Source organism: Falco naumanni, chromosome 2, assembly GCF_017639655.2.
Source record: "Falco naumanni isolate bFalNau1 chromosome 2, bFalNau1.pat, whole genome shotgun sequence".
In the NCBI taxonomy this organism is placed as follows: domain Eukaryota; kingdom Metazoa; phylum Chordata; class Aves; order Falconiformes; family Falconidae; genus Falco; species Falco naumanni.
In genome coordinates, this window is record NC_054055.1 from 58,942,096 (window position 1) to 58,958,764 (window position 16,669).

Below are 16,669 nucleotides of genomic sequence, written 5' to 3' on the forward strand. Positions count from 1 at the left end.
CTCATCTGGTTGTGTACTTATGTAGACTGTAATGTTCTACCTTGGAAGCAATGACGCTGTGGGAGGCTATTAAGTTCTTGCTGAAGTTGAGTGAGATGATATCTACTGTTGTCCTGTATTTCGTAGGTGTAGTAATAGAAGACAAGCAGACTGGTCAAGTGTGGTACTGTTGTTAAATTCAGTCTGATCTCAGTCACTTTCTCATGTGTCTAGGAATAGCTTTCAGGAGATCTTGCTCTATGACTCTTCCCCAGAGTCAAAGAGAGGCTGACCAGCTTGTAGTTCTTCTGATTCTTTCATGCTTTTCTCAAACTTGGATGCAGTATTTGTCTTCCTCTAGTCATCAGGAATCTCTCCTGACCTCCAAAGCCTTTTGAAGATGACAGAGCAGTCTCACAATGACACAAGCTACCTCTCATAGCATCCCATCTGGTCTCAGTGACTTATATGGGTCAATTTCTCAAGAGATCCTTGATTCCATCCTCTTCTGCTACTGGTAATTCCTCTTCTTCAGCCCATCTAATGTCTGTGTTGAGAAGTTCTCCCCAGCATCCATCAGAAACCTCCCAGCTTGCTTGTGGTTTTTTGTATTTTTTTTTCCAACAGATGTCAGGGAGGTCAGTTTCTGTTTAAAAAAAAACAAAGGAACAAATAAACCCAAACCACCAAGCAAAAGACCACCCCTCCCAAACACCTCTCTCACCAACCACTAACAAACCAAAAACCCCACCCTTTCCCCTCCCAAGCAACCCACAGACCCCCAAACCAAAACCATGTAAACACTTGAGGTCTTGAAAACTTTGCGTTGCTTGAAGAAGAATTTGTCCACTTTGTCAGCTTGAGCAGATGAACCGTTAACAAAATTGTACTGTAGTATTACCTATACTGGCTGGCCTCTTCCTTGTTGCAGACCTTCCAGTTCTTACCCTCTTGCCCTTTCCCAAGAAGAGATCTATATATTCGAGGTGCCCTTTCATAAAAAGGGCAAACATCCTGCTGCTTGGTTTAAAGCCATTCTTTGCAGCATTGCAGTTGTGTGACCTGTCCCACCCTGCAGCTATTCTAAGGATGTTGCAGTTCTGTGTCTGCATGCAGGCTCCAGCCCGTTTGTTTCCTTAGCCACATGCCATCATGAAAAACTGCTTCAGGTGGACCTCGTGGTTTTATTTTATCTCCCTCCCCCAATGCCTCTAGGCTTTGACTAGTGTGCAGCTTTTACCAGCATGACCCACTCACCCTGTCCTTGAGGAGAGGCAGTGGTGTTCTCTGCCTGCCTTAGGCATGGGCAGGGAACTAAGCCTTTCAGCCCCCAGCTCCCAGCCCAGCCTGGGTAGAGACATCTGACGTGTGATGCGTACTCCTGCAGCTGGGGCTGTGGAGACACCACAAGTACTTCATGGTGCCATACTGTTAGCAGCCTGCTGGCTCTGTGGCGGTTATGACTCCAGGTGACTGACCTTGGTGGCATGAGTCATCCTTGCAGCAGGCAGCTATGGGCCCCTTTTCATCATGAACCAGTCTTACCGATCTATGAGTTGGGAAACAGCTAGCAGAAGCTAAAGGAAGCAACTAAAAGCAGCAAATGTGCATATAGGAAAAAACCTGAAAACTGCCACTAAAAGTTACTGAGAACCTAAGAAGAAACTTCAACAGAAAATCTTGCCTGAACAAATAAATAGCTTGCAACCAAAATGCCAACACCCCCACCTCACCCCTACCCTGCTGTTAAAACTACCTCTACCACCAACTCCTCCTTATGAGAAACTAACAAAAGTATCTCCTGTCAAAGCCCCTCTTAGCTGTTGCTGTTTGCTTGCTCCTTGCCCCTTGGTCCACTGCAGGTGGCTGGCACTGGAAGGCTGTGGAGATGGCAGCGTCAGTAGGTGGTTAGTGTTTGGAGTTTGGGTCTGTTGCAGAGCCCCTGCTCAGGAATCTTTTGACCAGAGTGCCTATTTGCTTTGAGTCGTAATGTAGAGGGTATTAGTGATGGTCTTACAGGTGAGGTACATCAGCCTGAATGATTGAGTCTTGTCAAACGTCACGGCTTGATTAGGCTGCAGGCAGCATGTTGCTTGTATGGTAGATCGTACCCGGGCCTAGACAGGGGCAGTAAGCTCATGTTTCCCTGACCCAAGTATCCCTGCGTGTCCCTTCTGGGGTTAGCGTGGGCAGGAAAGTTTTGAACTTGGTCACACATCAGTACAGTCGTGTGGGAAATGTCTCCCTTGCCGTGAGGGTCTGTACGGCTCTTGCTTGGTGAAAGGATAATACTCCAAATACAAATTATCTTCTAGCCTAAGCAACTTTTTTTTTTTTTAAATATTCATAGAGACTCAGATCCATCTCCATTTAGTTAGTATGATCTCTTCAACGAAGGTGAAGCATATACATACGGTAATTTCTAATCTCTGAACAAATGCAACTGCACAGGTTTGTAAGATGCAGACAAGGTCAGAATACTTGACTGAGTCATTCCTGTTAAATATAATTTAAAAAGATTTACAGGTGTATGGATTAGATAATTAGGCACCTGACTCTTTTTTAACAAATATTGCAGTTTAGATTTCTAATTAGCACATACTTCAGTGAAGGAAAAAGTCAGTTGTGCATAAAACTGTCTTGACAGAATGGTTACAAAAGGAAACAAAGCCTTTGATATAGGAGTTAAAGTCACTCTAAATCTGCTTCAGTAAGAAATACTGTGTCTGGCTTTTTGTTACCTCACTTCGGTTTTTTTGGATAGATCAGGTAGCATACAGAATCACAAATCTCTTTTTCTCTTTATTAATAATTCAGTATATTGAGGTTAAATATGAATTTAGGAAAGATTGTGTATTGAGTATAATATATCAAAATTGTACTGTATATTATTTAACAACCTTGAAAGAAGGTGAAGAAATACCTTTAAATATACATGTTTCTATATTGTAAATTTATTTACCTCATGGTTCTATTGTCTGGGTTTTGTTTGTGGAATTAAACTAGATTAAAGAGATGGAAAGCACAGAAACTTCAACTCACCAATGATGTATTTGTTTTTCTGGGCACAATTATCAGGGCCTCTGCATTACAGTAGTCAATCCCACAGAAATTTACCCCAGACTTTTTATATGTAACAACATAAATGAGACTCATATTCCAGGTAAAGACCTTGTAGAAAACTTCTGTGGGGCCTTTGGGTATACTTGCATCACGGTGCATTTCACCTTGAGAAAGCTGTACATGAAGTTGTTTGTCAGCAGTTATGCTATATAGGAGTAATCTTCCTGCAATGAGAAAGTTAATAATATAGTATCTTACAGCCCTTATTTGTTTGAGTAATTACATACATAAAAGAGAAAAAAAGAGGGAAGTATACAGAATATGCGAATATAACGCTCCAGTGCAGGAAAAAACTAGTAATACAACTGGCACACTCTGTAAAGTGAAGTGTTGAATCTTCAGGTTGTGTGTTTAGTGATTGAATTTACAAGTTCTGCAATATTATATCTGCAGTTCTTTCACCTAAGTAACGTGCAACTAATCTCTGCTATTCTTAAGTATTAAGAGAGCTGTGTACCTTAAATAATAGGTTCACCTTTACTTCTGTGTAACAACTACTTTGTAATTACTGGTTTTTAAAACTCTATTACTTCATTACTTTGGCAGAAGAAAATGTTAACAAAGAAAATTCGTATGAATAATTGTTGTAAATGCCCAGACTTTTTAAACACACTGAAATTCTCTGTGCTTTGAGAATGGGTTTGTTTGGGTTTTTTTGGTCTTTGTAAGAAAAAGTGAAAGAAGGGGTACCATTAAAGAATCAAATGCAAGCGGTAAAATTTCGTTTTTGGATTGTGTTGATTGAAGTCTGCTAGAGGACTGGAATAAGTGTTTTTTCTGCTTGGATACTTCAGAACTTAACTTGTAAAATATAGATTATTCTTTTTGTTTTCATTATTTAAGGGAAGGTTTTAGATTTTCATCTCAAGAAGCTGCTTCAAGTTTTGGTGATGATCGCTTACTGATAGAAAAGTTCATTGATAACCCTCGTCACATAGAAATCCAGGTTTGTGGTGGTGTTTTTATTACTACTACTATTAATTATTGGTCATTTATTTTTTAGTAAGGTTTGAACTCATAAATTAATCAAAGCTCAAAATGTTTTAAACACTTTGCTAAAAAAGGCCTAAAGTCTTGTGTTTTCCTGTGTCTTGGGCCATTGCTGAAAGTACATGGCTATCATGCACAATACAGCCTTCCTGTTTTTAGTCTCTAGCCTTTCTTTAGCAGGAAGACAATGGACTGTGCTCAATTTGTTGGGGAGGAAAAAAAAAAAAAGTTGTAGGCATCTGTCCTGAGGACTGGAGCTTGAACTCTGGATCCTGATTGCGGTGCTGGGGTGTAGCAGAGGATTGTAGGAGTTAAAGCACTGCTGTGCTTAAGACTCTTCTTGCAAGGTCTGGGTGAGTTTGTTAGTACTTGGGATTCTGTGCTGAAGTATCTGATGTTCCCTGGAAAGTCAGGAGGATTTGTGTCCCATTTTGGGCAGTTTGTAGTTCAAAATCAGGTATATTTTTCTTAACTTCTGGATTGTGACCATTTATATCTTTTATTGGATCTAGTGTTAAGCCATATGTGCTAATGTAAAACAACACTTGTTTGAGACAGACTCTTTAACAAAACTATGATTTTAAAATTTGTGTTGTGTTTGATCTTATGTGGGTAACTAAATTGGATTTCTCAATAGCCTTGAAATAATCTGTCCTGATAAGAAATCTGTATGGAGTTTATCTGTTTCCTCAACAGAAATTTCATGTATTTTTGTCCAAAAGATAAACTCTAAGTTGTGGCAGTAACTAGATCAGGTTGCTCAGAGGCCCATCCAACCTGACCTTGAATGTTTCCAGGGATGGGGCATCTATCACCTCCCTGAGCAACCTGTTCCAGTGTTTCACCACACTCATCATAAAAAATGTCTTCCTTATATCTAGTCTAAATCTACCCTCTAGTATTTTAAAACTATTACCCCTTGTCTTACCACGACAGGCCCTGCTAGAAAGTCTATCCCCATCTTTCTTGTAAGCCCCCTTTAAGTAGTGGAAGGCTGCAATAAGGTCTCCCCAGAGCCTTCCCCAGGCTGAACAACCTCAGCTCTCTCAGCCTGTCCTCATAGGAGAGGTTTTCAAGCCCTCTGATCATCTTTGTGGCCTCCTCTGGACCAGCTCCAGCAAGTCCATGTCTGTCTTGTACTGAGGACTCCAGAGCTGGACACAGTACTCCAGGTGGGGTCTCTACAAGAGTGGAGTAGAGGGGCAGAAATGAAGAAGAAATAGTGAAATGAAGGAACAGTCTGTAAAAATGAAATCTAACCCCCAACCTGTTCTCTTCTAAAGGGTCATGGAAAGACATATAGTGAACATTTAGTTTCAGCATTGATCTTAGGTTACGAAAGAGCTCAGGTTGCTGGACCATCTTCCTATATTCCCTTTCAATAGCTAACACTTTTTGCTTACCTATGTCTTTTTTTCCCCTTTTTTTTAAAAAAAATGCAATTTGGTACAATTTAAAGATCTGTTTCTTTCAGTGCTTATAGATTTGGGAGCTTCAGCAGGTTCCTACTTACTCTTTGATGGGCTAAAGTTAGATGAGATTGATTCCTCTATGCTTTCATGAGTTGGGGACAGATTTTGCATTACCTTGATTCCTTTTAGGTTTCACAAAGGTTACCTCAAAAAAATTACGCATCACTGTATTTAAGAACAGTCAAATAATCTTACCTAGATTAAACAAAATAGCTTTGCTATTAATAATTTATAGTTTTATTTATAATAAGTGTACAATGAATGTTGTTTTCCTTACACAAACACTTTGATGGTACGTTTTAACAATATCATAGCATAGCATTTTAACTTCATGTTCTAATCAGCTTTAGAATGTTGACCTTGGTTCATTTTCAAACTGCTAAATATACAAACAATTTGAGACCAGATGCCAAATATTTATTAATTTAGCAGTAATTTTTAAATAGAACTTTTTTTTAACATTCTCATATAGCTCCAAAGTGTTGGTACTTAAAATTGTTAAATAAGGGGTTTCCTGTGTCTAGCTATAAAACAATCACTTTGTAAAACATGAGAAAAGACTAAAACAATTGACAGGAAAATAGAGTCCAAATAGACTTCATACTTGAACTGATTTGAAGTCTTGTTCTCCTGAAATATCTGATATAAAGGATCTGAATTTAAAGTAAGAGTACATGGAATGTCTAACTACTACTTGGTAAATAGCTATCCTACAACTGGAAATAGAGTTTAGGTGAATCATGTAGGAGAGGTTGTCATACATTCTATTTAATTATTTTGACATATAGATATACATAGCGTATACTAATGTCATAGTCATCTAATCCCACAAAACAGGACATTTTCTTTTAGGAATATTTAGAAAATAAGCTGTAGCTGTGACGTGTTTTTGGTGAGATGTGTACTGACATCTCAGATTACCTCAAAGGTGATGATTTCAACATTTTTTAAATGTCTTTTGAAATACAATTGTTTTATCAGAAACTAAAGAAGGTACTTCATAATGAACACAGTGGACCCAAAATGAAAGTAAAAGCCTAACACTAGATGTGGTTTGGCGTATTCTATTCGTAATTACATTTTTGTAGTAAATATTCATGCATGTCTCTTTTTGAGCTATATTAACTGATAACAGAAGAACATTTAAGATCCATGTTGAAGAAATTAAGTAGGATACAAGAAATGTCCTGAAATTAAAGAAAATATTTACTAGTTGGTTTGCAAAATATTTTACTATCCCCTTCAGGAAAATACAGAGGGAAAGAAGAAAAGCACGGGAACTCATTTTTATTGAAACATTCTAGGACTTTTTGGTTTGTTTATTTTGGTGAGGCTGAATTTTGTGATAAGCTGTAGGCATTCTAACAGTGAAACAGAAGTGCTCATAAGGAATTGTTCTGCTTATGGGACAGTGATTTTTTTCCGCTGAGTACCGTGGTATGCCCTAGAGGTGTTCTTTTAATAATAAAAAAAGGACAAAAAAAATCCAATCCAAAAATCTTTGTCTCTTCTAAATGTGTTTTTGTAGAGCTTTGTGATGTTTAGTTCTAGAGTGGATGAATTAGGGCTCTGGTGGGAAGTTGCTTTAGATGCTGCTGTGTTTTTGCTTTGTATTGAGTCACCTGTTACAGAATGCAGCAGTTGACTGGAGTACCCTGAAGTACCCTGGTGCTGCTGCTGCTAAACCTCCCCATAGGCAAGGAATAGGGTTCTGGTTTAGGAAATGACAAAATCATTGATCTTGTAGAACTCTCCAAATAGGATTTTTTTCCCTAGAAAGCTCCATAAACTTATGGGACCACAACAGAATTTCTGGAGAAAAGGTATGTCCGATCCTACAGAGTATGGAGCACTCAGGATCTGATGCTGCACAGTGCATGAGTTGTCTTCGTGAGTTCAGTGCCTGGTTTTCAGTCACATCTGCCCGGATTATTCACGCATCAGCAACATAGATGCAGGAATTCATCTCACTTAGTGCCATACTTGCTCTGTGGTGCTAAAAGGAATGATAAATAATACAGTTTGTTGTCAGAAATGTAAGTAGATATGGTTGAGTTCACGCAGTTTGAGGAAGATTATCTCCTCTTGTATCTTGTTGGTTTTCAGTATAGAACTGCACTATTAAAGAATGAAGCATGAATATTGGCACAGGCTCCCACAGATCAGAGTAGGAAGATAGATGGAAAAAAATGGATTAGAGGGAAAATTTTATAAGTAAGAAAGAGAGCAGGTGTGGTCTGCAATGAAAGAAAATGCTCCAAGAGTAAGTGTAGGGTATATCATCGTAAAATTGGAAGAAATCTACTTGAATCCTCAAATCCAGTATCCCGATATTGGAAGTGGCTGCACTGTACAGTCAGTTTTATAAAGAGATAGAGTTCCTTTTCTTTCTTTTCCTTCCGGTTTGAAGTTGTAGAATCAAGTAAGAGTTCTGTTATGTTGAACTTGCGTTTTCTCTAGTGTGTAATTTAGGTAGTTGGATCTGGATACTTGACTGTATGCTTAACTCTGCCATGAACAGAAGATGCAGCCAAGGACTGTAGATAACACCAAATTTTAAAGAAATTCCTTGAAACTACTGCTTTAATTTCCATTGAAGGTACTGAGGAAGTAGCAGATTATGTTCTCCTTAATAAAAGATCGCAGAGTTTCTGAAGATTTTTTGCAGCTGTGGTTTGCCTACTAAGAAAGCTTTATTAGCTATTGTTTCTGAAAGCTCTTGTGTATAATTCAGGAGCAAAATTTGTCATGCTTTTGAGATTTTTCTCTCCTCTGTTGACACAAGATATTGCTTAACAATATGCTTCTGAGTAATTTCATTATGCAATACCATTTACAAATGCCAAAAATGTATTTTAATCTTATTTCTGTCTTGATTTCTGATTTTTGAACTTTTGGGAGCTTCTCATGGACTTTGAAATGAGTGGGTTTTTTTCCATATATGGATTCTATATAGAGGCTTTAAAATAATCTTCAGAATTTGAAGGAACATGTAATTAGTATTTCATACACAATTAATTTTCTACACTATCATTTCCCCCCAACCTTTATTTCTAGATTGGAAAAAAATATTTTTAAATTAAACTAACTGAATGCTATCTAATAGTTTAATGCCAAAAGGCCATATGCATGCATCTGGTTTGTTAACAGCAGCACGTTACTGTTTCAGGTTTTGGCAGATAAACATGGTAATGCCTTGTGGTTGAATGAGAGAGAGTGCTCCATTCAACGAAGAAACCAGAAGGTTGTGGAGGAGGCACCGAGGTATGTACACTAGACTCTTGATGCAGCTTCATAGTTATTGAAAGCACGTTTGGAAAGCTGCAGATTTTATTTATTGTACAAATGCATGCAAATTTTATTCTATTAAGAACCACAAAGAAAATAAATGTTTAAGTTATAGTCATTTGACTGTAATGCAGCTTTGATGTTGTATTTGAGGGTGTTTTAATCTTGCTTCATGATGTCTTGCTGTAAGAAGGGAACAGGTGTTTTGTTTAAACTTTTGTCGTGATCTTCTATAAAATGGATATAGATCTTACCAATCTAATATGTGGTATATGAGATGGCTTTCTTAATATATCTTCAGATATTTTTCCTTTTCTTTGCTGTTCAACTTTTAGATTTAAGAGTAAAACATGGAATAAGTATTCATTTTACCACAGAGGCAGGTATTTGACTGTGGTATAGTAATTGTGAGAGGGCCACGTAATACTGTTTATTTCTTTTTGAAATGGAACATGAAGTATTAAATACTTTGTGCTACTTTTAGTACCATTCATGGTAGTGAACTATAGATGTAGGTGTCCAGTAACTCAAAAGTACTAAAAGATCTTAATCCCACTGATTCCAAACACAGATGAAATATATTACTGCTGTGCAAAGAATGGTCTTGCTATATTTTCTGTTGTGGCATTCATCAGAGACTGTGTAGAAAAAAAGGGCAGAAGGAAGTTCTAATTTCAGAAAACCAGACAGAGGTATATCACTACCCATGGGAATTCCCAGTGTAATGTGTTCACCAGCTGGGATAGGTTTGCCATTATTTTATAGCACAGTATGTGATGCAACAATTTAGAATGTAAGGAAAAAGTACATCATTCAAATGATGGTTATGTAGAGGCAACATACAAGTTAATGTTGGATGTTAATTGTGGGACTGGCACTGTTAGTGACCTAGATTTTAAACTAAATCCCAAAGTTTAAAAATAAGGATACAAACCCACTAATGAATGCTTAAATAGCTCTTGTTCCTTCCCTGGTAGTGGTTGTGGACTTCTTGGAAGCCTTATGCCTGAAGATCTTACTATATTTTTGTTTGTGAAATGTGAACACTTCAGGTCCCAATATAACGTACATGTGCATATACATATACCCAAGCACTAAAGAGAGGAGAGTCTTTTGCCCGTAGGAGTACTTATAAGGTGCTGCCTGCCACTGTTTTAACTTTCATGGCATTCTCTGTTGGAGTTGCCGTTAAGTTTTATCATCCTCACCTGTAACTCTACAAAAGTGTGGGCAGGTCAATGCTTTTCAAAATCTGACGTGGAAACTCTTCTTCCTTCTTGTTGTTGAATGTTTTGGTCTCTGCCAGACTTTTATTGACAGCTTTGGAAGCCTTATCTGCTGTACAGCCACTTGTGGTTGGCTGCAGAATATTTGTTTACAAAGGCTTACAAGACTTGCAGATAAGCAGGGCACTAACTTCTGTGGGACGCTGTAGAGACCCTAAAGCCTGAAGTTAGCCCTTGCTGGGAATGCCTTTTCAGTTAGTCTCATTGATTAATGACTCATGGAAACATCTTCTCTTGTACAGCTGGGAGGAGGGAATATACTGTCCTTTTTCCCCCCCCTCCTATTTTAAATGCTAGCTGCCATTGCGGCCATTAAGAGCTCTGAGACAGGTTAAAGTGCTTTTTTTTTTTTTTTTTTTTGTCTTTCATGAAGTCTAGGAGATAGGGATGCTATGGGCTAAAATGTTTATTTGTCTTCTGTACAATTTAGGGCTTTTGACTCTGGCCTCTTCCGATTTACTCTTTTCCAATGGTGGTGTTTTCCTAAGTATCTAGTTTAAGAGTATGATGTTTTTGAGGGCCTTCTGGCTTTGAGAATAATCTCTATGATTTTCTTAAAGCTAAGTCTGCAGCTGTTGAGCTTATCATTATGGGATCATTTCATGTTTGAATCTCCAGTTTTCCTAGGAAAGTTCAGACGAGTGAAAAAAAAACAACCCACCTGTCTTTTGAGGAAAGCTCTTTAGTTCACACCCTGATGAGGTTACAGTATTCAACGGAGCCCTGGTGTTTGCAGTGGTCAATCCCCCAGTTTCAAACAGGAAACCAACAAACTTTGCTTATACCATTTTCACATAGTCATTTGTCCTACTCTGTTCTAGGAAGCACAGACAATAAGACACATCTGATCATCACCAGTTTTTTAGTTAGTGCTGGGCAAAGTTAGTGTTACACACAACTTGATTTACAGTGATTTTCTTTGCTTCTAGCTTCATACCTTCTTGGAAGATGCTGTTGGCTTCTTATTTCATCACAGAGGCTGAAATTTAAACAGATGAGTAACATTTAATAGTTTGTTGTTGTTCCTTAGTGCAGTTACTGTTTCTCCTCTGCCCAAACTCTCGTCTAGTTGATTTCAGAGACCGTTGTTTCGAGACAGGGTACTTTGGCAAGAAAAAATGCATGAGGGTGTGTTGGTATTTTCTTGTCTGCTGGAGTGATTAATAAGGGATTCTTCCCCATGTGGGGAAACAAGGCCCATAGGCTTATCAGCAAATCCATTGATCCTTTAGGATCAATCTCAAGTAAATGGATCGATGGAAAGTAAATATACAAGTGTCTTAGCTGACTTCTTATTCAATAACCAGAGCTCAAAAGAATGCTTAAACTTCACTTTGGTGAGAGCAGGTGTCCTATCAAACCATTTCAGAACCTGTTAGAAGCTTTTTAAAGCACCTTAACTTTTGCCTCACCACTTAGTTGAAGGAATGTCCAGCTGTTCAGAGGCACATGGTTATCTGTACTATTTGATGCCCAGAGTTAAGGTTTTGGAACGTTGTTAGGAGAAGTACCATGCAGAGGCCCTTCCACTCACTGTGATCATCCAGGACTATCCTTTGCTGTAGCAGTCAAAGAGATTATGCATTTGATACTCCATGGCATACTATTTAGAATCACTGAACCATTTAGGTTGGAAAAGACCCTTATAAAATCATTAAGTCCAGCTGTTAACCAATGATTGCCAAGTCCACCACTAAACCATGTCCCTAAGCACCACATCTGTGAGTTTTGTAAACGCCTCCAGGGATGGTGATACCACCAGCTCCCTGGGCAGCCTGTTCCAATCTTTACCACCCTTTCATTGAAGACACTTTTCCTAATATCCAGTCTAAACCTTGCCCTGGCACAACTTGAGGCCGTTTCCTCTTGTCCTGTCACTTGTTACTTGGGAGAAGAGGCTGACACCCACCTCACTACAGCCTTCTTTCAAGTAGCTGTAGAAAAAAGGTCTCCCCTGAGCCGCCTCCTCTCCAGGTTAAACAACCCCAGTTGCTTCAGCTTATCTTCATAAGACTTGTTCTCTAGACTCTTCACCAGCTCTGCTGCCCTTCTTTGGACACACTCCAGCACCTCTACATCCCTCTTGAAGTGAGTGGCCCCAAACTGAACACAGTATTTGAGGTGCGGTCTCTAGCTATCATATCTCAAAATGCTGGCCTTCAGCATACTGGGTGTTAAACCTTCTCTCTACATCTTCAGGCCTTTCCTGGACAGGTAATGATGGAACAGTGCCCTACCATTGTATTCTACCGTGTACTAACATGCAAGATCCCTGTTGGCATCCACAATGACCAAGTCTTTAGAACTTACTAGCTGTCTGCTTATTCTGCTTTGCTGTCTCTACATTTCTCCAGTGATTCCATGTCCTTTGTGTTAAACCTTAGATTCCAATGTTTTCAGAATAAGATGATACTGAGGACAGTCTCATAACAATTTCCCAAAATTTCCTTGAGTTTAACCTCACGCAGGAAATAATTTTTTTTGTTTGGTGTGTTTTTTTTTCTTTCTAGCTGCATACATTCGGAGTTGAGATTGCCTTATCTATCCTAGATGTTAGTTTGCGGTGTCTTTTTAAGAAAGATGTTCTTTCAGTTTCAGTTCAAAAGACAAAAATGTTTGTTTCTGCCTGTGACAGAAAGATCTTAAGAAGCAGGAGATTTTAGAGGGAGGCTATGTTATCGTGACTGCATCAGAATGCAAGTGAAACAAACTCTTTTTGTGACCTTTTTTGCATACTCCGTTGTTAGCTTCTCTCAGGAGTGTTTCTGTACCTGGAAGGTGCACACAGAGCAAATTCTTTCACTTTCACCAAGCATTAAATTCTCTCTGAAAGATCTCAATACGATGCCAAGAACTTCAAGATCATATTCTAGATTAACTGCTAAGTTGCTACGTGAAGCCACCAACAATTTGAGTGAATGTATGTAGACAAGAACTTAGCAGAAAGGTATGTTATTGAACTAGACTCTGTACAAATTCTCCTTAGAGTTGTGCTGCATGTCTGTATATCAGACTCCACATCTCTTATCAGTTTGTCTAGGAATCCTTGAAGGATTTGGGATTAGGAGAAACAGCGAACCTGTTCTGTTTGTGACTCTTTACATGATTCATAGTTGAGTGCACTTTCAATGTGGGGGCAAAACTGTGTTCACAAATACTTTAACATATTTACGCCTGTGGTGTGGTAGTACATGACCGCAAAGGAGAATGTTTTTTGTAGCTAAGTAACTTTTTTTTAAACAAACAGTATGCCTAACTATTTCCTAAGAGCAGGTAAGCAGACTCTGACATTTAGAAAATGAAGATGCTATTCTCTCCCAGTATAGTGGTACCTTCAGAGGAAGGGTAAATGTTACTGACTTTTTTCTTTTTTGTCTAAGCTGAGCAGTAAATTTCTACTGATGGTGCAACTGTTTATACTTTTCAAAATATCAACCTTATTGACGAGTGAAAGTGATGGAGATATTTTGGGAGACATTACTGGATGAACTAGAAGTAGACAGACAACATCTTGCCCATGTGGTTCATCTCTTTGGCTGTAGAAACAATGGCACAAACCAATTGTATTGTCTTTGATCAACTTTACGATAGCATGACAAAGGTGTTATGAGTGAAATGTCAGGTCTGATCTTATTTCTTCTTTTTGGTGCTTTTATCTTGTGAATCCTTTTTACTTTGTATCCTTCATGCTGCCATAGGAGTGATTAGGTTGAAAGAAAAATAGGTGTATGTGTGAGAAAAATATTACAATTGAGGTTTGAAATGCTGTGTTTTCAAGTGATGCCTGATTAGATTGGTGAAAAGTTATTTCAGTTCTAAAAGGTACATTGTTAAAAAAGGGAGAAACAATGTATATGAAAGGTAAAGCAGCAGAAGGGAGCAGGAAAACTTTGGTTAATTAACCTAGCTGATTGCAGGGATGATGCAGTCGTTTTAGAGCATAAAGCTTAACCGCGTGGCAGAGATCAAATTTAGCAATGTGGCACCTCTGTTCCATAATTTGGCTACAGCAGGTGGGGAACAGAGAGATCTCAGACCTACATTTAACAAACATAGGGAAGACACCACTGTAATAAAGGGGAGTAACTGTCTTTCATCTGTATGAGAAGTAATAATGGTTATTCTAGAAATAGAGTATGAAGCTGATATTGAAAAGATTCTGTTCCTCATAAGCCACTCATTAACCTTTCATGATCAAAGCCCTGCAGAAAACCTGAATTGAATTATAAACTGTTGATTTTGTGTAATATATTATCCTCTTATTGAATCAAAATAAGAAATATTATGAAACTCTTTTACAATTACCAGTGCCTATTTTTAATGGGTACAGTACAGTTTTGTGTGACTCTTGTTTTTTCCTTTGACTTGGTGTAGGATCTGATAGCTTTCTTGGGATCACACTTGACTTCCTTTTCCTGTTGATCCCATTGCTTGCCAAGAAAGAAAGACATTTTTTTCTGAATTCTGAAAATGCCTGGGCTACGATCTATCGGAATCGGCCTGATGTAGGGGAAGGACAGAGGTGCTAAGTAGCACTTTTCCCATGAAGAAAAGGATTCCGTTGTCTCCTGGTTTGCCTTGATATTTCCTCACTTTTTGTGTCATTTCAAATATGGCTTGCTGCGGCAAAAGCCTCTAGCTGTTCTGTGAGTTCAAGTCTCAGTGAAAAACACCACAGTAGACTACTGAGAGGTGGGTCCTGACCCATCACTGGCTTCTGTACCAAGCGCAGTCCTAGGCTCCAGATGGAGCTTTAACTGACTTTGAGGGGGATACTTCAGATACGTGGAGGCTCCTGACTGCTCCTTTGCAGATTTAGGGCCCGCTGTTGGAAGAAACCTCAAGAAATACATAACACTTGGTATGTTAGTAGCTAAGAGGTAAGGTGGGAGTGACTTCTCATTCCCTTACAGAAGTATTTTTAAAACGCTGGCTGAGTTATGTGCCTAATGTAAGTCACCACAGAAATATAATAAGTGTATTTGTAAGCTTATATAAGAACAGCAGCTTCATGTTGTCTTTCACTGAAGGTCAGTGTATCAGGATGAGGGGCAAACAGTTTCACAGCTTTGGTGGAAAGCCACAGAAATTTCTCTAGCTCTGAATTAACAATTTATATAGGTTAATCTAAATCTGAATTTGTGGTACAGAATAGAGTAACAAGCAGAATATGTACCTTCCTGAGTCTTCCTAGACCAGCAGAAGTGTCATGTTGCTCTCCTAGAATGAGAAGGCTTTGCATTTGGGTAGTGTTCACAGTGGCTCCCAAGGTGGTAGCTGAGCTGCTCTTTGCGTGCCCTTGAGTGTGTTGAGGATTTGTGGAAAGGAATGAATAGCAATTAACAAACACGGATAACTACTGTCCAGCTTTACAAGTAAAGCTGAGAGAGGAAATATAGGATATGAAGGTTTAAGTATTGATAGTGTCAACGCTGTGTTAGTTGAATATTATGAATACTCAGATTTTCCTCATTGTACTCTTATTCATGTAAGAAGCCTGAATAAATACTTCATTAATTTCCAAAGCTTCTTTATTGCGTAGAATATCAATGAAATAGCCACACTGTTCTATTTCAGAGTGAGAAAACAAATTTCTCTTGGATCTCCTGTCTTGTATTTTGGCTTTCATATTTTCATTGGATAGATTTTTTTAGTTACTGTTTTTTTGCAAATAGATAAGACTTCTAAAATATCATGGATTTTTATGTATTTTCATTTAACTTGCATTGTTATAGATGTCAGTGTTCTAAAAAGGTTGTGTTCTATTATGTTATATTTTAGAGAATACTGTTATTTATCCTGAATTTCCTGTACTTTAGCAGTAATTGCAAAGCCTGAAGCATATCTGTTTAGAGGTAGTATAAATGTAAAGGCATACATCTGACAGTCTTGACATATTTTCGTAACTTGAGTAATGATTCTGTCTGCTTTTGGTTGTAGTTTAAGCAGAAGATGAGATGATGGAATTGTTATTATTATTTAATTAAAGAAAGGCATTGTTTCTGTATTGTAGCACTTTTTTAGACCCTGAAACTCGAAGAGCGATGGGAGAGCAAGCAGTAGCTCTTGCCAAAGCAGTAAAATATTCCTCTGCTGGAACAGTAGAATTCCTTGTGGACTCCAGTAAGAATTTCTACTTCTTGGAAATGAATACTAGACTTCAGGTAAGAAAAACAGCCCTTCAGATTCAGAAAAGTGTTATTTAAAAAAACAAAACATAACCTCCTTCCATACTTGGGGGTCTGCTCCTGCGAAGACTTAAACATAACTAACTTGATGCATGTGAGCACTTCCCACTGAACTGAAAAGATCTACTCACTTAAATAAGCCTGCGTATACAAGGCTTTGCAGCAGTGAGCCCTTGCACAGCACTCAAGTGTTCGGAGCTTTTGCTCTTTGTTACACTTGACCTAAAGACCTTGCAATAGAGGTCACTGTTAAGTGCCACTGTGAGTTCACAGTAAGTGGGTAGCCACTGTGCTCTGATGCTTTTCCTCACTGGTCCCTGAAGTTTCTTTTTTGGTTTTTTTT

At 38.4% G+C, this 16,669-nt stretch overlaps 1 protein-coding gene across 1 annotated transcript in view; it reads left to right on the forward strand.

Annotated features, from left to right (window-relative positions):
* Nucleotides 1-16,669, forward strand: part of PCCA (propionyl-CoA carboxylase subunit alpha) — a 287,945-nt gene that overhangs the window by 97,014 nt on the left and 174,262 nt on the right. Inside the window, exons 11-13 of the mRNA XM_040584163.1 lie at nt 3,946-4,048; nt 8,734-8,828; nt 16,152-16,302. Coding sequence (XP_040440097.1) covers nt 3,946-4,048; nt 8,734-8,828; nt 16,152-16,302 — 349 coding nt within the window. The remainder of the gene's footprint in view (nt 1-3,945; nt 4,049-8,733; nt 8,829-16,151; nt 16,303-16,669) is intronic.